At 37.3% G+C, this 24708-nt stretch overlaps 1 protein-coding gene across 4 annotated transcripts in view; it reads right to left on the bottom strand.

The window, feature by feature from the left end:
- Positions 1-24708, bottom strand: part of dnajc5b (DnaJ (Hsp40) homolog, subfamily C, member 5 beta) — a 73309-nt gene that overhangs the window by 18078 nt on the left and 30523 nt on the right. For all 4 annotated transcript variants that reach the window (XM_039754584.1, XM_039754587.1, XM_039754588.1 and 1 more), the window contains 2 exons: positions 9337-9550; positions 3293-3467 (listed from right to left, as the gene is read on the bottom strand). In XM_039754584.1, coding sequence (XP_039610518.1) covers positions 3293-3467; positions 9337-9550 — 389 coding nt within the window. The remainder of the gene's footprint in view (positions 1-3292; positions 3468-9336; positions 9551-24708) is intronic.

The raw sequence follows: 24708 nt of genomic DNA, 5'->3' as shown, positions 1-24708 counted from the left end.
GTTTTCCAGTTTCCTGGCTAAAAAATTGATTTGAATTTTTTGGCTACAAGTTTAGGGTTTTGTTTATGGGTTTGACAACAGATTAGTTTCACTTTACAGGTAACAAAGCTGCCTTGGGTTTACACTTATGTTTGTTCTTCTAGTTTCTACATTAAAAAATCATATCTCCTATATCTCCTCTGTACTGACCCTCAGAAAGAGGACGAAGCTTGAGAGATATCTTATTTTAATCCTGATAAAACATAAATCTTACTAGTTGGTACCAAATCTGCCCTCTCTACCCTTCATGGCCTAAAAATTGATGTTGATGGGATCCTGGTTGAACCCTCAGCATCAGTCTGTAATTTGGGTGTCATCTTTGATCAGCTTCTTACTTTTCAACCACACATTAGCTCAATAGTACAGACAGCTTTTTTTCCTCTTCGCAACATTGCTCATCTGCATTATTTCCTCAGTATGAAGGATACTGAAACACTGATTCATGCTTTCATCACAACCCGTCTGGACTATTGCAATGCATTGTTTTATGGCCTCCTGACAAAATATACCAATAGATTACAATATGTTCAGAATTCTGCTGCTCATCTACTTACACACACTACAAAACACATCACTCTTGTCCTTTATGATTTCCATTGGTTACTAGTCTTTTCAAGAATCAAATATAAAATGATTCTTCTCACCTTTAAAGCCCTTCATGGTTTAGCCCCTCATTACCTGTCTGAGCTGCTGCTTTCTTACACCACTACTCATACATTAAGATCATCGGACGCTAACTTACTCACTGTACCTAAATACAGATTAGTAACTATGGGTGGCAGAGCTTTTAGTGTGATAGCCTCTAAAAATTGGAATGCTCTTCCTCTCAGCCTTTGTGAGGAAAAATCATTGTTCATTTCAAACTCCTTTTAAAAACACATCTCTTCAATGAGTATTATTCATTTTCTTGTATGTCATTTCTATTGTCTTGTTAGTGTGTTTATTGAACTGTAAAGGGTCCAGGAGTGTATGAAGGGTGCTACATAAATAAAACTTATTATTATTATTATTATTATTGTTTACCATCAAAATATGAAAGAACAGGTAAACAATTGTGGAAAACTGTTATCGGTACAAAGTGCTCAGTCATAGGTTTTTATTCAATTTAACAAAAAATAAGGCAAATAATAGGTTCAATGAATTCAAAGAAACAAACAGGTAAAAATAAAATGCAAAAAAAAGAAATGAATTAGAAAAAAATTAAAGCAGAAGCATGAAGGACAAAAATAATCAAATAAAGAAAAATGGCAATGCTATTAATAAAGTTGAAAAAGAAAAAAAACAACACAAGAAGAAACAAAAGTTTAATATACCCAAACCTCAAAGAAGATCGAAAATACAATCAATTCAGTTTGCAGTCCTAATTTTAGTAAATAAATAACAAAGTCAAAAGTAAAAAACAAAAACAAAAAAAAAAAAATTGAATAAATAAGCGATCCAAAAACCTACACAACCAAAAAGCAAATACACAGGCATCACAAAAGGGGAGCAGACCACCAAGCTGAAAGCTAACTAACACCACTCAATTGAAAGGGAGGCAGACACAGACTGGGCTTTACGGCCCTCGGGTGACTGAGCCTGATGTAATGATGGCACCTTAGAGCACTTATACAAACGGGTGACCCATTCCACATCCTAATCACATAATCACAGCTGAACATGACAGGGACCTGTTATGGATCACATTAAAGCCAATAGAAGGCTTAGTGGGTGCAGGAGCACAAGGAACTGTTATAGAAATTTCAAACCTTGTGTTCCTGAAGCAAATGGTAGACCATCCCTGACTCTGAATTTGACTGGGATTTGAGGGTTACTTAAAAGAAGAATGTCATGAACATTCAAATAGTGAGAAGAAGAAAAACTCGGGTCAAAAAAATAAATAGGAGGGAAAAAGCATTTTGGGATGCTACTGTGGTGAGAAATCGAGCAAGCATCAACATCATACAGACAAGGTGGTTTGCTATTCCCAGACTATCAGAATGTCTTGATAGTTTACCTTTCTAATGTGTGCCTCCCTCTGTCTCAATACATTCATATCCACAGGCTTCATATTATAGTTAGGCCTAAACTATCTATTTATAACTTCCTATGTCTTTAATATTTGAGAATGTAAAAACACTAAAGAATGTAAAGTAGCATATACTGTATTAAATATTCACATATTCACTAGGGAATATTGCATTCACTGCCACTTAAGGAGCTCTGTTACATCCTGTCAGAGGAGCTGCTAGTTAGAAGATTGAAAGGTCAAAAGGACGAAGATCCGGAATGAGAATAAAAATTACAAGTTCATCCAAGCATGGGATAGGTAAAAATGCAGAGTGAGGATAAAAGTAATGTGGATATGATTCAGACCTTGCTTGACTCCATATAGTGAAAAATGTTTGGTTGCTTCTATAATAGTTGTATGAACTGTCACATCTAATATCAAGATACGGTGAGTATAGGTACTGTGATATGGGTATTGCAGAGGACTAGCTAAAACCTCTGATTTGAATGTTAGAAGGCTTTTATCAGCCTAAGTGGAAAAAGAAGGGGTGGGGTTGAAGATTTATGTGAATGAGCAATGGCGAAAAAGGGAAGCACAGTAAAATTAAAAATACATGTGTGATCCAGATATTGAAATGAGAACTGAATTTGTCCACATTACTTCCCATGGATAGTTTACATCATCATGTTTGACACAGCAACAGAAATGATTCACTCTGTACCAATATCTTAATGATGAATCATTCTGATGATTTCAAACAAGAAAGTAAATGCCTATCAGTATGTTCCATTTGTGGATACTACAAGCTGGACCTTCTCAATTTAGATGTTAATGACTTTAAATTTAAACCTGTAAAAAATTTGAGCAGGTCTCACTTCATCGTATTTCCACTTACAAGCCTGTTAATAGACAGAAGAAGCTCTAATGCAAGGCAAGTTATTCAGTTCTTTAACTGCTCCTGGAATGACCTTTAGGAAGAAATAAAAAGGTCTATCTCATTTGTAAACTGAGCTTTGCATAGGATCAATACAGGGACAGAGAGATCATATGGTTGTGCTGTTTGCTTTATTGAATAGTACAAATGAAAACAAATAAGCATAGATCTAAATTGTTAGTGAAATTTATGGTTGAACCCATAATGGATGAATTTGGGAGTATGCAGGCATCTTTGAATATAACCACATTATGAAATTCCTACTGTTTGAATCTACAGCACACATTTTACTGCTTCTACAACAATGCTGGTAATCAGTAATAACTAACCTCTTTCCATGTCGGTCCGAATTTGTTCTTCAAGGTCTTCAGGAGAGACATAGCAGTCATAGTCTTCACCACCAGCTGCTTTGGGTTTGCATTTCCCACAGCAACAGTTACAGCAACAGCACAAACAGCAACAGAAGTAGCATCCCGTAAGCAGTCCACAAATTGCAAAGAGACTCTAGGTGAAGAAAAGAGAAAACTAGAGTTGGCTGATGTAAAAAGACAAAAAATAAAGATTGCATCATTTCCTGTCAATGTCTCTTGCAATTATGGTGTACTCCAAGTATCAATTAATCTTTGCAAACAGCTGAAATGAATTATTTATTGATTCCATGAAAATATAAATTTTAATAATTTGGTACTACTTTACAGGCCCAGCTCCAGGGGGTCATTTAGTTGGGCTAAAGCCCAACACTCCCTACCCCCCTAAAGGGTGGGTTAGTTTGACCAAAGTGAGGTGATTAAGCAATCACCTCAGGCAGCACTTTGATAGGGTCCTCAGGTCTAGACCCAGATGCGTTATAGTACATATATTGATTATGCCATTTGTAAAATTTTGCTAATTTCTGGAATCTGTTTAGGGTGTCACAATGTCTGTTAAAAGTCTCTTTACGTTTGCATAGCACATGTTTAGTTAAAAGGGCAGACGTCTTGTGGTTTGCAAAACAGTTTGAAACAGCTAGGTATTTAGAGAAGCATGCAAGAGGAACAATGCAGCCAAATTTTATTTCACATTCAGTTTTGTATTATACCTTTGATTGTTTTAAATACAAATTTTGTGTCTCTTATGTGTCTAATCTTTTATGTCGTTTCACATTTTATGGAAAAATATTGTTTTTTTTCCAATGTTTCAGGAAACCTGCAGCAATACATATTGCAAGTGAATTAAATGTATGATCTCATGCCTAGTAAGAGTTTGGGGGGTAGCGAATGGGCAGCAAAAATGTACCCTGCTTTAGGTGGCATTATGAAAAGTACTGTGATCATTGCACCTTTCTGTTGCTAACTGTTGCTGGGCTCACACTTGAATTATTTAAGGTGGCAGTCTGCCATCGGGTATAGTGTTATGTTGGATTTTTAGGACTTTATCACACCATGCCTCCCCTTTCCATTTCAGCCTGGAGTCGGGTCTGCTATCTTAGTAAAATAATTCATTCAAATGTAAATATTAATAATGTAATCATAAATCTATTCTAAAAATATATGATCTCCTACAATAGAATTACTGCAAGTTCCATCGATTATCTTTACTAGTTATTTAAATGTCACGGGTACAGGGGACCCTGATCTAAACCAGTCCCCCGTATTCAACCCAGATGAACATGCATTTCTGTTGCTGAAGACGAAACCAAAAGCAGAAAGACCAACAAACAAGCTGCAAATGAAGACAGCTGCAGGTGAAGGCCTGATAAAGTGTCACAAAGGATGAAATCCAACTTTTGGTGATGTCCAGGGGTTACAGACTTCAGGCAGTCTTAAACAGAACTGAAAATCTACACTTTAATCTCATCTTGATTGCTTCGTTTCAAATCCATTTCAATGGCATACAGAGACAAAATTATGAAATACTGGACCTACTATATCAGTAGAGCATTTATAATGCAAATTAAACATTTAAATTTAAATATCAACCATTAGCCCAAGGGTTTTCAACTCAGTACTTGCATGGTAATACATATTTCATAATAAAAAAGTATTTTGGACAACAAGGTAATGTTTCTTTCCTACCTTTTGTTTGACAGCAGGCAGAAAGGTTATCTAAATCTGATTCCAGATCTTGACATGATAATTATACTTTAAGTTTGCAGTAATTCTGAACTGTTGCCATCAAGTATCTCGTTTATGTGTCGTTTGACTGTTTTGGACAGTTTTTCATATTGTATTTTTTATCGTTATAACATGTTTTTAAAAAAAACAATCTAATTGAGATTTAACCTCTTTTTTTATTGGAAATATTTATTCTATTTATAGATTGATTTTAACCTCCACAAAATTCACAGTTTGTATGGACTATTCATTTATTTATGAATTTGCACTGCAATTTTTAAACACTTTGTTTTTGTGGAATAAAGCACCAACCGTTGCCTTATTTGCCTGACTCATGCTCAGACATTTTATCGATGGTTCTGAGTTTAATAGCTGCTATAGGATGTGGAGTTATCCTGGACCATCACAGTCTGACCCCCATGAGACTCTCACCTGCAAGCCTTTTACGGACAACAGTAGCTTTCTGTTATCCTAGCGAGAAGTTCTTATGTGTGTTGGGGGTGTGTGTTTTACTACAATTTTTTGGAGCTTCTATACGATTTTAATTTTCTCTTGGAGACAAAAAAATATAGTTTAATCTAATCTCTAATATAAAGCCTATAGTGTATGCCCCAGATGAACTACTGCATAATATTCTTTACTAATTCTAAAGGCAGATAAAACTGTGGCAAATGTAAAGCAGCCCTTTGAATGGCTTGAATTTCTTTCCATATTTATCAAATAGAGAACTCAGAATAGCTCTTTCAATGAGTGTTCTATACAGCACTGGCCTAAGCTATTGTTTTCCAGGTTAATAAAAAAACCAGGCATTTTGCACCCTTTAAATCCAAGTAGCCCTCTGTGTTAAAGTACAAGGAGCAGCCAAGATCCCCTGGCCCAGGTAGCTTAAGCTACTTTGTTTTCACTACAGAATTGGAAAAAGAAAATTGCAACAGACAAGCTCCTGCTGTCAGAATCCTCTGTGACTTAAATTTATTTTGGTTCTTTTTGATCATTTTTCCACATTTTACTTCGTGTAACTGAATTTACGGCTTTTGTCACTGACTATATTCTGAGTTTGTGTCCTGTTTTCCATCTGGAGTTGCTGTCCCATTGCCGCATGTGCTATGTGTGGTACAGCGGGTCCGCGGTTTCCAATAAAAAGCCCTGGTTTTAAATCCATATAGTTGTGCCGTTCTCCGTGACCGCGGGGAGTTCATGAGGCAATGGGAGCGAGTCGCTTCTGCACTTGTGGGTGCGGTCGTTCTTGATTGTCTCATTAGCTTCCTGCGGTGTGTGATTAAGGCGTCGCGCCCACGGTGGCGCACGAAGATATGTACTGTGCATATATACGGGTCAACACCAGGAAAGGGGGAAGAGATAGAAAAGAAATGAAAGGATCGAGGGAAAAAAAAAAAAAAAAAAGGAGAACGTGACAGAGTAGTCCTAGGAGGATGATCATCTGGACACCTCTAGCAGGAAACATCACGAGCTGGGGCCCCGCGGAGGAGCGTTTGTTTGTGGAGCCCAAAAGACTAGTTCGCCCCACTGAAAGTTCAAGTGAGTGGGGTGGGCTGAGGAGCGACAACGGGTGTGCGAAGGATGAAGGGAGGAGCGCTGACCTCGACGGTCTGGCAGTGACGTCCAGAAGGAGTCCAAGACGGAGGTTAGATGAAGGAGCTGGTGGCTGTAGAGGTCTCCGCCGGCTGCGAGAGCAATGGGTGAGCCGGGGAGAAAGAGACGGAGGTGGGCCGGAGAGTAAAGGGAGAGACTGCATTTTAACTTCTGCATTTTTAACCTCGTTTTAAAGGATTTATTTGACGGTTTTTATCCAGACTGCACACTTGTATGAATTTTTTGAAAACAGATGCACTGCACTATAACCTTGTTTGGACTGGGTTTAATAAAAGCTCATTAGCACTTTTGGAAATATCTCCTGGCTTCATGCGAGATTTGTCCTCAATTGTCAGCTTATCTCGGTGACATTATCGATGGTGTTGGGTTCAGGGCTCCTATAGGGACATGTACAGCGAACCAACATCGTCACACTTACCATTTAAGACAAGGTAATCCACTTTAAGATAAGCATGGCCTGTGCTTGAATGGGAGACCTCCCAGGAAGGGATAGGTTGCTGCTGAAAGAATTGTCCACTTACCCAGTTGTCTGTGTGTGGCTTTCAATGCTGCAGTGTAATTATGGGGACAAAAGTTGGCATCGCCCTTTGGACAAGACATAAAATTGAGATCCTGATTCTCTGTGGTCATAAAGATTTCCCGGGCATCTTTTAAAAAAATTAGTGTATTTCCTGGCTAAATTGCCCATCATGTTGACCATTCTGGCCCCTAATCCTCCCCAGTCTTACAACTTACATGAAAAAGGGGCATGATCTGCGTCAAAAGCTGGTATAGTCTAATCAGGTCAGTTAGACAATAAAAGGTGTAAGTCATCTTGACTGCTCATTGCATCCATAATGGCTAACATGGTACAACACCCTACTTACTCCATCACCTAATCGCTAATATGTGGCAAGTGCTGATATGCAATGAACTTACTAGTTAAGTAACATTTAAAGAATGAATATTTTCAAGGCATGCATATATCATTCCAGGACAAGGTAGCAACAGTCTGGAGCTACCATTTTAACTTTGCTCAAATGGCTGCTGTTTTCAGGAAATAGCCTTTCAGTAAATTGTTTCAGCAAAACAGTCATGACGACAACTAGCCAATGACTGACTTGGTAGATGACACCAAGCACCTCCCACTGATCTGTTCACTCTGACTATGACCGTCTCAGTACACTGGCTGATTGAATAAACCAGTATGCCCACTACTGATCTGGAGAAGTTTGTTCACAAACTGCAGACAAGAGACTTGCAGTACAGTACACTGAACTAGTTCAGCAAAGAATCAGTTGGTGTACCTAAACTGGTGATATAGGAGGTTGCATCAAAGGACAGGATATAAAAGAAGGAAATTGCGGGATATTTATCCAAAACCGAAAATTTAATTTAGTCATTTCAATGTTCTCACAGTTTTATCGTGATGTGTTCACTATTCTAAGGTTCTATTTGTATGACTGTTTTTTTGCTTTGTACCCTCCCCCACCATAGCCTATTGTTTATGGGGTAGAAGCGACAGCTTTAGATTCATCAAAAATTTCAGGCTCTAGTTTTTGACGGATCACAACATTTTAGGGTCCCCTGATACTGAAAACATCTGTCTTGATGATCTGTGCTTCACAGTTTCTTGAGGACAGTCTATATCGTAATCTGCAATTATGAATTCTTCTCATCAGTTCCTATAGTAATGGCCTATTTTATGATCAGAATGATCAGCAACAGGGCATTAAATAATTACTGAAATGTTATAGAATAGTTTTGTTAACTTGGTTCCTAGGGTGGTGAAAAGCCTACTGACACTCGCGTCTGAATTATTTTTTTTTCTTTTTATTGTAATTTTATTTATTGTCAAAGTTCAATAAAGATTATTATAAAATAATCCTAATTATTTCAGCTGTGAGGGCTCGTAAAAGACCTGTTGTAATAACATACACTAAAATGCTTGCCTGTAACCTTATGATCCAAACGTATCTTTCATCACTGCTCCAAAGTATGTATTTGGCAAAAATTCATTAACACTGTATTAAAATAAAAAGCTGGACCTCCGTTAGGTATTTTATATTTGTGCAGTGAAAAAAAAATTTGACCCCTTCCTGATCTCCTTTATTATTGCAAATCTTTTGGGCACAAAAATATATTGGTAAAAGTCAGCAGAGTGAACAAATACCATTTTTTTTTTTTACTGATGTCATTTATTAAAAGAACAAACATCAACTGCTTTAGTGTGAAAAAATAAGCAATCCCTTACACTTAGCGTATTGTTAGCTGCACTGATGGCACCCAAACACTTTGTGTAAATCAATGTCATTCTTTTTCACTCTAGAGGAATTTTAGTCCACTCTTTGTAATGGGCTAATAAAAATATTGGGATAATACAGAAAATCAGGAATGGAAAAAAATAATTTTCCATGACACTGTACAGCTTAAGTAAAGAGTCTCTGGAAATGAAATTAAAGCCATTCTACATTCCAAATGTTATTCAGTAGTTTCTGCCTCCGCACTGCAGGCTAATGTGAAGATGATGCCAGTCATATTTCTGTCATGATGATGATATAATCACAGTTATTTTAATGGGAGTAGAAGAATTGTTCAGTGATTATAGGCTCAGATATTATCACAACTGGCTCATGGTTCATAAACATTGTTATTAAGGCTGTCTGTGTGATTGTTAAGAGCCATACCTTTGCCCACCAGCTGGACAGCATGAAGTATGTGTTAACATTCTCTTCGCCAAACTGTTCTGCCACATAGAGACCTAACGAGCCGTACTTGTCGTAAATATTTCTCTTTGTCACATCAGTCAAGATTGCATGAGCATTGTTGATTTCTTTGAATTTTTCAGTAGCCTCTGGATTGTCAGGATTCTTGTCTGGGTGGTATTTTAAAGCTAGTTTTCTGAAACAAGAAGAGTGAGAATTATTGTAAATATTATGTCTTTACTTAAAATAGAAAAGTAGACAGAATAAAATAGTTTCTCGGGTTATAATTTATTTTTACATAAGGATTTGCTTAAAAAAGCTATTATAGACAGATTATTATTTTTGCTCACTTTGAAACTGGAATGCCCAGATGATTGTAACTGTATTATTCCCAAGATAAAATACTGCAATTTAGATAAACTTCATTTGTTGCAAATTACAGTAACTGGATTATTCAGTATGAATTTCTATAAATCTGAGTAATTTCAATTTCCACATTAAATGTTAGGCACATACATAACATAGAACATAATGTATATAGTACAGTATTTTTAATTGGTAATAACATCAATATTTGTTTAAAATGTTTTTGAGATCAAATCTATAAAAACACAAATGAAGAAATAAAAACTAGGACAGATTTTTACAGTTGGTAATAAAACCAATCCCCTCCAACCTTGCAATAATTACAAAATCCCCTGTCAAGCACATATGCCTAGGGGACATCCTTAAGGCTCTCAAGACTCCGTTCATTCTCCTCCCCAGAGAGCAGGGGTGTTATCATTTACCTCTGCTTTCTTTTCACTTGCAGACCTGATAACTCTACACAGGAAGACTTCTGATGTCACTTCCATAGTAGAACTGGAAGCCCCGCCCCTTCCACCCAGGATTGTATATAATTGCCTGTGTTCATTTAAAGAACCCATACCTGGTTTGAACTTATTGATCCTCCAGAAGTGCTTTAGAGTGAAGAAAACTTTTATTTTTTGTCCCACCAATAATAGACTTGCCTATTAGATGGGATTTCCCTGGCTGGTACCCCAGTACATTAATTTTTTTTACCTTCTTACACCCCTTACTGTAAATCAGCTCTTCCACTCTTTCAGCACTTTTCCATCTTCCGAAGAAATATTCCTTTCCTTTTTTTATGTTTTTGAACATTGATTATGGATTTTATCAGTGTATCTCTCATGTTAAAGAATAAGTTTTGTATTTTTTAAGTCAAAGTTATTTCTTTATAAACATGATATACAGTATATGCATGTGCAATGTGAAATAAAATTAAGCATTTGCTACAAAGTTTAAAAAATACATTGCCTGTCCTCCTGTTTTATAATGGAAGTCATGGACATGGTGCCTAACCGGAAAACAAAAGCCTAAAATCTTACCGAATATGTTCACTTTGAACTTTTAAAAGTTTCGATACAAGAAAACACAAGTTTCCAATGTATGTTTGTGACAAAAACAGGGGACTGGAAATATAAAGTTGAGAAGGTGGCCTTGAAGTGATTTTTTTTTCCCTTGCCATCCCTTAATCCTAGCTGTAAGCATTTTCTGTCTAATTTGGCCTTTTTCCAACTCTAATCACATGGATCATTACTTGGCAAACCCTGAGATGGGTAGGATACAAATAAAAATTGTGCAGTTCCAGACTAATCATTTTATATAGCAAAAACAGTTTGGGGAGCAAAAATGAGTGACCATTGGGCTATCTGAGAAAATTTTAGGTTTAGCCTCACAAGTTCTTTCAGTAAAATAAACCTTTGAACACAACAAATCCACTGTCATGGAATTTAAGAAGGTTTAAGTAAGGAGGAACATAATAAACATATAATGGAGGGTTTTAGCTTTTATTATGTCAATTTACTAGTAATATATTTCAAACTAGAGGATGGACTTTAGTGTAGTATACCAATATTGCTAATTAGCTGTTCCTATTACAGTTCTGTGCTAGTCACTTGGTAAAAAATAAAAGCTTTTCAAACCATTCATTACACTGCAGACTCTTCTCATTTTTATTTCCCATCCTGGTACCCTGCTGTAATACTTGGGGCTGCCGCTCCATTGCCAAACTACTAATCCTCCTGCCCATGGGACATGATGAAAGAAATAATGGGGGACTTGGAATGTGATGGAATTAAAACTCTTTCTAATTTAGTTTTCATCATTAACTTATACTGTAGAGTGCCAGAGGTTTGAGGCTTGGACAGTGTGTCTATGTCATTAAAACTGTGACATTTTGTCTGTGATTACCAACTGTGGATGCTGAACAGATTTACTTTCTCCAGGATTAAGTGGAGTTTTTTTTTTTTTATTGAAAGAGTCTTATTTAAATTGTTAATGGAATTGTACATTGTCATATTTGTTTATGTTATTCATTGATCCAATCTATGTCTTCAATATATTTAGTTTTTATTGAATAATTGACTATTACCGCATTATATTTTTGATGTATGTAAACATTCCGAGTCTGTACTATGTAGTTAGATAGATAGATACTATCTTTGTCTGCCTTGGGAAATTTGGCTTTTAACAAAATTTCAATAAATGAATAAAATACACACTCACACTATGGTTTGAACACACACCAGATTGACTAAACAGAAATTATACTTCTGACTTGTTAAATACAATCACAGTAAGGTATTATGTAGGCATATTGCAGACGGTATAAATGGTAGCGTTTCTATACACGCCTCTGCTGAATGATTCGTTGGCTGAAATTCCTCAGTGTTAGTTTGTCAGAGAGAGGATGTGCAGCATTATTCATAGTGGCTGTCAGAACTGATCTTGCTTTTCTTCTCCTTTCGAGAGTGCATCACCCTGCTTTCTTAATCGGCTCTTTGTTTTGATGGGCCCTACTTGAATTATGTTACAGGACTAGCACACCACAGCTTAGTAGATTGCATGCCATAACCGAGTTGTAGAATATGTAAAGGATCTCACTATTCTCATTGAAGGAATGCAGTCTCCTAAAAACAAATCTTATACAGTAACCTCAGTGTTACTAGACCAGTCCCGCCTGTCATTGATGTGGTCCCCCACTACTTGCAGCTGGACACCACCTCCATATCTATTGCCTGAATAGTTACAAGCATGCTCGCTGTTTGGTGTGGAGAGCATTATACAAAAAATATATTGAATTGAATAAGCCAGTACAGGACATGAATGGGTGGAAAAGGTAAATCAACAATACTAACTCAAATTAAACAATAAACATAACTCAGTGTATGGTTAGGTGTTGAATATGGCATGTTCACATGTTTATTACAAGTGTTTTTCCTGACTATGAAAAGAAGGCTCACATAATGGTATGGAAATCAGCTCTTTTGATCTTTTAATAGTGCTTTTTTCTTTTTAGTGAATTTAGCACATTTATTTTTTGAACTCTGTGGTGGGCTGGTGCCCTGCCTGTGGTGTTTCCTGCCTTGCATCCTGTGTCATCCCTGTGACCCTGTAGTTAGGATATAGCGGGTTGGATAATGGATGGATGGATAGATTTTTTGGACTTTTTAGCAGTGTTTGTGTTCCTTAAGGATAATTGCTTTTTCCCCTTTTTCAGCATATTTATTTTTGTTTGATGTCTTGATACTAGTTTGCGTTTAGGCAGGTGCTTGCATCTGCCCATATGGGATGAAGTAAGTCCTTGTAAGCTTTCATTAATAGGCTTGAGATACAGTAGGGTTTATATACGAAATAGTGTGTTTATTATACAAATAACATGCCAGGGTGGAATCGAGAGAGAGTACAAAGAAATAAAGACAAAATAAAGTCTGCTGTCTAAATTGATACCACATGCTTTTTTTGTCTTTTTCCACTCTGCCTCTGTTACAATCTTGGAGAACCAGCATCACAAATACATTTCATTAATTTTAATTTGTATTTTATCTGTAAATAAAGAAAAGCAAGTCAGGAAAATAGATGGAAGTATAATTTGTATTTTTACATACCTTCTGGTCCTAACAAGAAAACCTAACAGAATGACTGAAAAACAGAGAGTAAGCAAGAGAATTTGCTTAAGAAAACAAAATAGCTAATACATTCATAACAAACCAAGAGGAAAGCCGAATTTAGAAGTTGAAATTAATGTAAATGTTTTAATAAGAATGAAGCAAGCATTTTGGCTTTCATGATCATTTTAAACCAGATGAAAAGCAGGTGTAATCGAGCTATCTGAGAAAGAAAACTGTTGCTGCATTTGGTCCTATTTACTTCTGTAAGAGCAGCAATTTCAGCCTGGTGTCATCTTTTAATATTGCTTAACCAAAAAATGTTGTAATCCAAAGGATAGGTGATGAAAAGCTGCACCATTGGGAATAGGTAGTTGGGAGTCAGTGGTGTTTATAAGAGCCATCCATCCTTTAAGTTAATATTAATGGTAAAGTTACCTTAGTTTTTGCCTAGTTTGAAGCTGAATATACTGTAATGTAACTTTAACATACTGTAGATAGTGGAAGATTCTCTTCCACCTCCTATAAGTTGAAGGTAATGGAATGTTCTTAATGTTAGCTCTGGTGACAATAGTATAGCTCGTAGACTGAAGTTAGGCGATGAGAGAAACACGAGCTGTTAGTCAGATAGGCTTTAAGGACTCAAACTTTTCTGACTGTTTGTACCTACAGTATGTGCTATGAGTGAGATAACATATAGAAACCTTAAGAAATGTAACTTAGATACTTTAGCCTCAAGCCTCGAACGGAATACCATAGACAAGACGTTTCCCCTTTTCTTGTGTGGAAAGTTTGCTTTGAATTTCACTAAATTCTTTTACGAACAAGTAAAATATCATATAGAACCGAGTTATTAAATTCAATATTTAAGTTACAGTCAAAAACTTCAAGGCTAGTGATGCAATAGTGGAATTCTGTATATTTATATTCTGAGAGAGAGGTTAGGAGCAGGCGCTGATACAGTGCATTGCTGCACCCGCCACATGACAAACCAACTCAGGATCCCAGATTAGGACCTGAATGCAGCTGTGCAATGGGTGACACCTCAGCACCACACTAGTTCAGATGGACTGGAACTAATGTGAGGGTTTTTATGGTGGCTGGAGTGCCAATTCTCCCACCAACCCTCAGGTGCTTCCTTGCAGGTCAGAGGGCCTACATGCATATTATGGAGAAAAGACAAATTTAGATGACATATTTACAGAAAGAAATCACTCCTAAAATGAAAAATGGAAAAAATGATGGTTCATACCATGATGCCTTATACATATCTACTCTGAAGTTATAGCTTAATTTAGACAATTCCCAACTACAGTATATCTTGTGGTTTAAGGTACAAATCTTTGCATCCAAGAAAATTAGATGTCAGAGTTATTTACAGACTTTCAGAATGTCATGTTAACCTGAAATGTTCTGAATTCAAAATTTCTAATTAAACAAATATATTTGTCATGCAAATGTGAAACTAGTTTTATCCTCACCTAGCTCTTGCTTGATTATTTCTTAATTATATGTAATCAGTTCCTGCACTGGGAACATATTCTCAAGCAGCAAAGCTACATTGTCAAGCAGCATTAACATCTGTATAGTAATTGACTGTGCTCTGCTGCCTACACGTGGCTGTTCACGGCGAAAACGTCTCAAGAGACTAAAATTGGAATGCTATTTGTTTTGATGAGAAGTAAATAGCTGTGGAAAACCCAGATGCTGTTTTCAGTAGACTGCCCTGACTTGTTTGGGTAACAGAAGCATCATCACTCTAATTTATCTACATTTAGATCCCAAACAATTAAAAATAAGATTGTGCGTTACATCAGAGTTTTGGTGTTGTGAGGAAAAAGTATAAATTCTATATCTAGATTTTTTTGTTGAGAAACTGAAGTAGCGTGTTGTGAGGTACTGGCTAGTAGCTAGATGATTATATTTTTACCCACATATGTAATTGTTCTTCAGCTAAATCTCAGTGGCTATTGTCAGAGTAGATTTCAGAAACGGTTACTCAGCCCATTTTCTTAGTAGTCCTGGGAATGTTGTTGTTATATGGCTAAACTCAGTGTTTCGTCATATTTTTAAATGTTGTTACTTTCTTGATGATGTATTGCTGGTTTAACTGAGTCGCATCCTTTGTCACTGTCCTAAGGGATATTTTTCAGTTTCTAAGCCATGGTTGTTGTATCATGCTATGCAATGTCCTAATATTGCTTGTTAAATGATATTAGAGTGAACTTTCTTACCTTAGTTTTTAGGCAGATTTTACATTGTGTTAACTCAAAAAAAAAATTCCATATATTGTTTTTATGTCAAACGTTTTTCCTGTTTGACAGCTATAAATTTTTGACCTTGTGAAAAACATTGCCAGTTCTAACAGGAGTGGCCACCTTTATGGCATCTCTCCACACCTGGAATACCACCAAGGAGCACAGAAGTATACAACACTCCAAGGAAGGATCAGTAGAGAGTGGGAGTACATAAAACAAGAGAAATGAAGATAAAATAAAGCCTTCCAGACTCTTCACATCTAGTCCCCCTGTCAGCGAGCCTGTACACAATGAAGATCTCTATACAAGAACAGGTTAGAATTGAAAGACCCTTGAATTGTGCAGGGATGAGGAGATTAGCTCCATTGTCTGGAGTTCAGATCTTGTGCTCAGTCATTATCTTGATGAAGTTTTCAGGTTCTCCTCATGTGAGTTTTCCTCTGGGTGTTACGGTTTCTTCACACATTCCAAATGTGTATAGGTTAGGATGATTGGCAACTCTAGATTGGTCTTGTTTGAGTGTGAGTGAGTGGGTACTGCAGAGGACTGATGATGCCCTTTCCAGGGCTGGATCCTATTTTGCACCCAACACTGTTGTTGTGACTTCATCTCCTTGTGACCATTCATGGAATTAAATTAATATAGGCATGGTATGTTATGCGTATGAAAGATTGCTTCAAGTGAATATAACTCCTATACTCTGTCTCACTCCCTTTTATCAATACACCCCATAAGTGCAGAATCATCTGAGAAGTGACTTCATCAGTAGTGACATGACCTGTAATTATATTTATAATCTGAGGTGTACAGAGTGCAAATAGCAAAGGAGACAGGATTGTTCCTTGTTGTGCTCCAGGGTTGCTCACATCCCCATTAGTGACACAGTCCTTGAGTCTCACAAACTGTGTTCTGCCCAACAGATAGTCCATTATCCAGGACACCATAGGCTTATCCACCTGCATATCTCTGAGCTTACCCCTTAACTGAGATGGCTGTATGGTATTGAAGGGACTGGAGAAATCAAAAAGCATAATCCTCACAGTACTGCCAGCTTTGTCCAGGTGAGAATAAGCTTTGTTGAGCCGATAGATAATTGCATCCACCACTCCAATCTTTGTCTGACAGGCAAACTGTAGTGAATCCTTGTGATCTAACACAAGTGGCCTCATATAGCCTTGAATCAGTCTCTCAAAGTTCTTCATGTTGTGAGATGCAAGTGCTGCTGGTCTGTAGTGATTAAGTGAAGAGACCCCTGCATCCTTTGGAACAGGAACAATGCAGGATGTTTCTCACAGTGATGGCACTTTCTGGAGGCTTAGGGACATACAGTATATACATAAGAGAAATGAATGTACTGACTTGTATTGATTCCTACCTATGTAAAGTGGCCAAATAAAATTTGCATTGCGGAGACCATATTACAGTACTTAACCAATGTGCCTACTGCACATCTGTGTGATGCTGGGAAGCAGAGACCAGGCCACTGTCCGCACTGTCCACATTCCATTTAGTTAATGATACTAACTACCCACCAGTCACTGCGTCAGGGGCTCTAAGTAATCAAACACCGACAGGGAACTGGATAAGTGGATTAGAAAATCAATGACATTTCGCAGAAAGGACTTATTGTGCATCCTCTGCTGAGATGCTCTGTAAATCATCTGTGGTGAGGAAACTATCTGCAAGTTGCCATGTATACGGTGAAGCCATTACCTGGAGTAATTTAAAATACATTTGTGCATGTGACCAGAAGGTGCAGTGAGCAGAGACACCAGCATAAAACAGAGTGAAGAACTGGATAATATGGTACAGTCGACTAAGCCAGTCCTCAAAAAGACAGTGAGGCAAGAGAGCACACTGTCTGACAAAAGGTTACCGAGGGCCATCCAGTTAGGTGCTCCTGGGCTAGGACATCTTTGTGCCGCCTATACTGTCCCATTTGGTAAAACAACAAAGTGGGGTTAAAACAAGCTAATGGGAAGAAAAAATAATAAAGAATAATACTGATTTCATAAATGAAGCTGAAAGGCAAAATTGTTGAATCCAAACCTAAATAAAATATATTTCACTCTGCAAGCTGCACATGGCTATATGATTTCAAGACATTCAGTGGAGGAAGAACGCAATAACTTATCATGAAGGACAAATAAGTACAACTTCTAGTTTCTATTTGGCTGATGCCTTTATCCAAGGTGACTTACAACATTTCAGATATGATTGGTTACATTTCTTTTGTTTTTCCAATTGGACCACAGGCAGGTGAAGTGACTTGCTCACGGTCACAGAAAGTCAGTAGCAGAATTTGAATCCACACACTCAACATTGAAGATCTAAAGTCTTAACCTCTGTGTCACACTGCCTGCCTTAAGGTGCTGATCCTTTGTGAGATTACATGACTAGACCTCGCATGGTGTGCCATATTTGATGACTTTGTAACGACTTTCCAGTGCAGTTTCACTTCTCTAAAGTATCTCAAGCTCATGCCTTTTTCTGTCAGCCAGTAACGTGCTGTCTAACAAAGCCAGTGCTATGCAAATGCTTTCCAGGTATGGCAAGTTCAGTCACAATCTTTTCTCTTTTTTTCTGTAATTATATGTAAAATTTGAGACGGCAGACGTACACACTTGTGTTCTGTTTGAAATGTCCAAATCTCCTGCATTTCTTATTCCTGTTAGCAGCATTATATGCATTGTACTTCTGGTTGAGCACTCATTGGTTCTTAACACACAGAGACCACCCCTACGATTGATTTTGTTTGGACCTGTGTGGACCGAGTTGCTGGCTATGTCAGATTACACACTTGAAGGTATGAGGGCAGGCCACTCCTGACTCCTATAATATTAAGGTCCTCCTATCTGTCTTCTCATCCCCATTTGTTATTACTTTTGACAACTCTTATGAATCAAAATATATCAAAGCACAATCCACAAATACAAGTGGCTAAGTAAACCCCATTTTATCAGTTGATTTATCTGACTGGAGCACAAATTTTTCACTCTGCAAGATTTATTCAGCTATCTTGTGCCTTGTCATCAGTGCCCTGCATGACGGTATCATAAAGGGATTATTTTTTTCAAGTTGACATATAACCATGTATGGAATCTCAGTGCAGCTGGGCAAATAAGGTTCTTATGAATTATGGGAGGCTTTTTGCACTTTGCCTTTGAGTATGCCATTATTTGTGCTTGTTTCTGTAATCTGAATGGGATGCCTTGTTTATAAATATCTCTTTAAGTCTAACAAGTTTTAAGCTGCGTGGGTGAAGGACTCTGAGTGCAAAATGTGATGGATTGGGCACCCCATCATTAAGCAAGCATGGAAATACATCCTGTAGAAAATCAGCGTGACATCTGAGGTTTTTCAATTTCTTTTCTGGTAAGTGCTTGCTCTTTCACTTATTTTCATCTTCTTGAGCAAACCATTCCAATTGGTCTATTAGATTTGTTTCTTGCAATTGACATGTAACCTTTCTTTTTTTTTTTTTTTTTTTAACATGAGCTACTTTTCCATCTTGCTTACTGAGAATGTATAAAAAGATTGCTAGGAGGATGATCAAGGGTACGATTCTGAAAAAAGCAATGTTTATAATAAACACAGCACTGATAGCTACAAAAACTAGCTAAATAAAATGGTTAAATCAACAAGGTGTTATTGACACTGTACGTGATATTGTGTGCCATTACTATATACTCTTTTACAGTCAAATCAAGCCACTTTGAGGCCCACTATGTTAGACTTTAATGTTTTTATTTTTTCTCTTAAAGCAGTGGCTGCAGGTTTTCATTCTAACCATCTTCTTAATTAGTGAGCCATTTCTGCTGCTGATGAACTTGTTTTGCCTTTCAATTGATGTGACTCAGACCCCTTAGTTGTTTCTTTTTCCTTAATGAGCAGCCTAACATTAATGAGACACAAAACAAGATGCCACATGACCAGCCAATCTGAAAATAAAGAAAGGTGAAGGTCTCACTCATGTTGGCCTGCTCAGGTCACCAAAACATCTTGAAGGTGGTCTTAGAAAAAACAGAAAAACAACAGTCTGCTGTGACAGAATGAGAGCAGCAACAAGTCCTGATATTCAATAACGGCTTTAATTAACAACAAGAATTGGCTTCTCATTAAGAAACTGGTTGGAGTGAAATTAGTGGGTCTGTTGGCTCATTTCACATCTCATTTCTGTTTGGCTGCCATTTAATGAAGAAACAAATCAATTCAGAGGAGTGAATCCTTAAAATCAGGGCTCTTAAAATGAAGGAAAAAGGAGTTAATTAGCAGTGAAAACTGCTTGCTGCTTAGGAAAAGTTTTAGAATGAAAACCTGCAGCCACTGCAGCCCAGCAGGGGCCTCATGTATAAATGGTGCGTACGCACAGAAATGTTGCGTAAGAACTTTTCCACGTTCAAATCGCGATGTATAAAACCTACACTTGGCGTAAAGCCACGCACTTTTCCACGGTACCTCATACCTTGTCGTATGCAAGTTCTCCGCTCGGTTTTGTAGACTGGCGGCACCCAGAGTCAAAGCAGTGCTACTGTTCCTGTGTGGTTACACCTTATTTTCCTGACGCGGCTTTATAAATACACTGAAACTAACCGCATATTGTTTATTATTGTAATGCATCTGATTGTAATTAACTTGTAACAATATAATGGTCCAGGGAACAGCCATAGTATTCCAAATACCATAACTGCTTTAGCGTTGTTACTCTCACTTCTTCTTCTTCTTTAGGCTCCTCCCGTTAGGAGTTGCCACAGCGGATCATCTTTTTCCATATTACTCTCACTGCACCACTCGGAGTATTTATATCACTGTATCTGAGTGTGAATCACAGCAGCAGCTGATCGGAAAGAGAATTATCGGTATACAGTTTCATGGACACGCTGTCTCAGCCACTGCAAAACGTTTTAAAGCCTTTCCTGTACGGACCTCGCAGTTCAGAAACAATTTCATCCCAAGAACTTTAAATGCACTCAATCAATTGCTCCTTGTAGAACTGTTTGTACTTAGAAGTACAATCACCCCACTGTAAACTTGCACTATAGTTATAATATCGCACAACCTGAGCCACTTTATAAAGCGCGTATTTACATATGATGACGATATCATTTTTAAGGTGAAATGCAGCAAAATATGTTTATTAAATTATACAGATAAAACTTTAATTTCATTTAAATAATCTATATTCTTCACTGGGAGTGTCGTGAAGGATAGAATAATTAAACATGTAGTACGAAGATATTTCAATGTTCCTTAAACGTTTTGAAGAATTGGCGCTAAGCTTACAGATGGCTTAACGTCTATTACAGAGCTGATTGTGTGGCGATCGGTTACTTGGGGAAAGAAAAGCAAGGACTGCAGTTGCAGCTACGCCAATATATATTGAATATAAAACACAAAGAGAAAACAACACAGCTAAAAACGCAGCGACAAATTTCGGCAAAAGTTAAATGCTTGTGTCATGAGCACAAGGCGGCTATGCAGTGTCTGCAACGGACATGGCCATCCACCGTGCATAAGCTACCTTACTGACATTGGCAGGCGAAGGAGCCACCGATTCTTCCTCTGCCCAGTGCTACCACAAGCCTAGAGCCGCCCCTGAGTACTGCTGCAATAAATTATTTCATCGAAGTGAAACGTTTAATAACGTGCTTTAACTCCTATCATCATAAAATGATATCATGTATACATCTCAGTATTTTAGTTATTCAGAGAGCTGTAATATCATGAATGTAATGGATTCTGTGTCCAGTTGGAGGAAGAGAGCCGGTTTAAGAAGCAAGTAGTGATTCCCACACATAGGCACATAGAAGATCAAATACAAAACAAAGCATTTAACGTGCTACTTTAATTACGATGTGATTTGAGAAACTGGTTAATTAAACGATTTTAAGATGAAGTTTATGATGTTCTACTTTAATGACAAAATAAACTACGTGATTAAAGTGGAAATGTCGAGACTGAAGTTGACATTTCGTGCTTTTTCCCCACTGTGTGCCTTTTTTTCTCTGTACCCTAATAAGCTTTCATATGACACTCAGAAAGTGGGCTACAACTCGCCTTTTCACGGTGACTTTGATATGTGACTTCTTTTTTATTTCCGGCACTGTGCGATTTTGTGAATGTGAGCTTTCAAGTTTCTCCAACACGCTATGTCACTCGATCAACTTCCTTTTGTTGATTATACCACGGTTTATTTGAACAAATAGTATGTTTTTCCTTTGCCTCCACTTGGTATTCGCTGAAATTCTTATATTTTCCCCCGTGCTTTTCCCATTGTCTTTTCACAGAAGGCTGAGCTTAAGGGCGATTTATATTGATTTGTATATTCAAAGAGGTGTAATTCTGGGAGGAGCTGGGGCATTACATAAAGCGCGTGCACGAGCGTTAGTTTTCACGATGATCGGGATTTATGTAGCAGAAGAATGTGGAAGTTGGAGTACGCACAGATTCCTGCATCTGGATTTTTCTATGTGTAAGCACATTACGGCTTTTGTGCTTACGCCATGTTATAGTGCGAGTTCTACGCACGGCGTTATACATGAGGCCCCAGGACTGGATGTGGACACCCCTGTTTTAAACGAAAGTACTACAATTGTTTTTCTTATCCTTAATAGAAAGTTTAAAAGGAGGCATGGACTTTTTTATGTCATAGTCATGTGCAGGGCCATGGTGATAAGGTGGCACAAGTAAGGGTGGCATTTTTATACAACAGTATTTTTTTAAGGTTAAGACAGCGTTTCTCAACCTTTAAGTATTTGCGACCCGAGTTTTCATAACAGTTGTAATCGCGCCCCCCTCCTAACATTTTTTGGAAATGTAGATGCATATTTTATTATACCTACTTAACTTTTATGGACATTTATCTAACTCTATATTTATTGTTCTAGTATCAGAATGTAGTTTAAGTTAATTTGTTTTGGTTTCAACAGATTTTTTTTTTTATATTTTTGATTTTTGTTTTCTTTTTTTTACATCCTCGTGGCCCCCCTTTTTGTTACTTCGCGCCCCCCTAGGTAGGCCCGCCCCACAGGTTGAGAACCACTGGGTTAAAAAACAATAATATAAAATATGAGAATTAAGAGTGAACCATAAGATGTATACAAAGTGCCTAATTTTATACTGCCTTCAAATATTGTGGGAAATGTACTGACATTAAAAGTGTAAAATTTCTCATTGAATTAGCTTACTATTTTGCGTTAGAAGGAAGGATCGATTTTTGGTTTAGAAACTTTCAACTACAACTCATCTTCCAGTCTCTTTATTAAAACAATCTCTATCCTCACCTCAGTGCAACATCCAAAGGTTTATAACAATCTGTCCTTAATTAATTCTTAGAAGTTGGAGGCATGTTTGTGTGAATAAAATAAATGAATAAATAAAAACTTCCAAATATTGTATCTACAAAGAGATAACCTACAAGAGAAGAAGGGTGCCACTTCCACATGAAAAAACTACTCATTGTTATCATCTTTCACAAAGTATTGGTTCAAAAGGTGTATCAATTTTACGTTTATGATATATGTAAAAATTATGGTCAAGCAAAGACATCAGTATTAAATAGAGCATTTAACTAATTAGTATCATCCTCAGTGAGAACATCTCAACACAGCCTAGTAGGCTAGAATAATAGGAAGACATAACAGAAAGTTAAGTTGGTATCATGGTTTATTCCTCCTCCTAGCGAGAACCAGTTTGGGATCACGGGGAAAACTGTAGAAGAAAGAATGGAAGACTCCAGCTGCCCCAAAGCATGTTGGACTAGATGCCCCAACAAAATGAGACACCGAAAAGAAAACCAGAACCTCGAAGGTAGGTGGCTCCACCCTGTAAATTTGAAACCAATGACAGTTTGTCCCTTCCATCATGTGACCCCACCTCACATAAAGGATACACTCCCAGAAAGAGATGTGGCTTATATTATGCAGCCAGGTACGTACAAACTCCACCTAGTATGGACTCCAAGTGTATTATTTGCTCTGTTGACAGCCCAACTCTGACCATCAGACCACAGATACCTTCAAATGGTTAAAAAATAAAGGACACTTCATTTTTTTATATAGAACTTTGCTCTGATAATGTTATCCACTCTACCAGTTTTGAACATTTTTTTTAAAAACTGATTGTGATTTTAAACCACCTGGTTTCAATTGCAAATTCATATGCATTTTCCTAGTGCTTCCTCCTTTAATAATTTCTATCTATCCTTCCAGTTTGGTGCAATCTGTAGCATTTCCACAGTGTGGTGCTAGTAATCTGCAAATTCTAGTACTGTAAAATGGCTTGGGAAAGAGATATTATATGCAGTATATTTTAGCCTTGTAGTTCATCCTCATCAAACTTCATGGTGTGCAAAAAAGCATCCACTGTAAAATTGTTCTGTTCATGGAATCTGCACATTGTATGTCCAGTGACCATGAATAGAACTAATAACCTTCCAGACTTTATACATTTTATTGTATTGCCATTAACAAAGAAAACTCCATAATGTCAAACTAAAATATAATCTTACAGATTATTTTTTAATAATTTCTGACTTAATTCACATCAAATAAGTTATTTCATAAATGAACGTTATTATGACATATTATTATGACTCCATATTCTGGAGAGGATTAGTCACATCCTGGACCTCACTGAAATCTAGAATAGGTGGCTGGAAATGACAAATGCTGTTACCCAACAGGCTTCATGCATGTTTAGGCCATTTGAGCAATCTTTTAAAGTAAAATGACTATAAAGTGCACAAGGAGATTCATTCCAAAGACTCAGCCATCACTGTTCTCTCTGTCTACGTTGCCTGTACTAAATATTCACTCAATGTCAGTGAATACTTGTAGGTCAAGTTCTTTTCTATTTCTTTTGGAATAATCTGCTCAAGCTATATTTAATTTTAGCATTACAGTGTTTTTGTGCTGAGTAATTCTTATTAAATAAAGTAAAAGTACATATTGAACGTCAGTGAAATGTTTACAAACAACAGACCATGATTTTCTTTCTGTGTTCTGCAGTTGATCAGCAGCGTCTCTATTATGGATCCAAGATTCAGGCCTTCTGAGAGGGAGCATCAGTTATGGCAATATGGCCATGTGGCACGATTCCTCGAGGGTGATCCGGCTCTTAGGATCCTCATTGTTGATGACCCAAGT

This window comes from Polypterus senegalus, chromosome 5, assembly GCF_016835505.1.
Source record: "Polypterus senegalus isolate Bchr_013 chromosome 5, ASM1683550v1, whole genome shotgun sequence".
In the NCBI taxonomy this organism is placed as follows: domain Eukaryota; kingdom Metazoa; phylum Chordata; class Cladistia; order Polypteriformes; family Polypteridae; genus Polypterus; species Polypterus senegalus.
The sequence above is the reverse complement of the archived record's forward strand: the minus strand, read 5'-3'. Positions and strand labels throughout refer to the sequence as shown.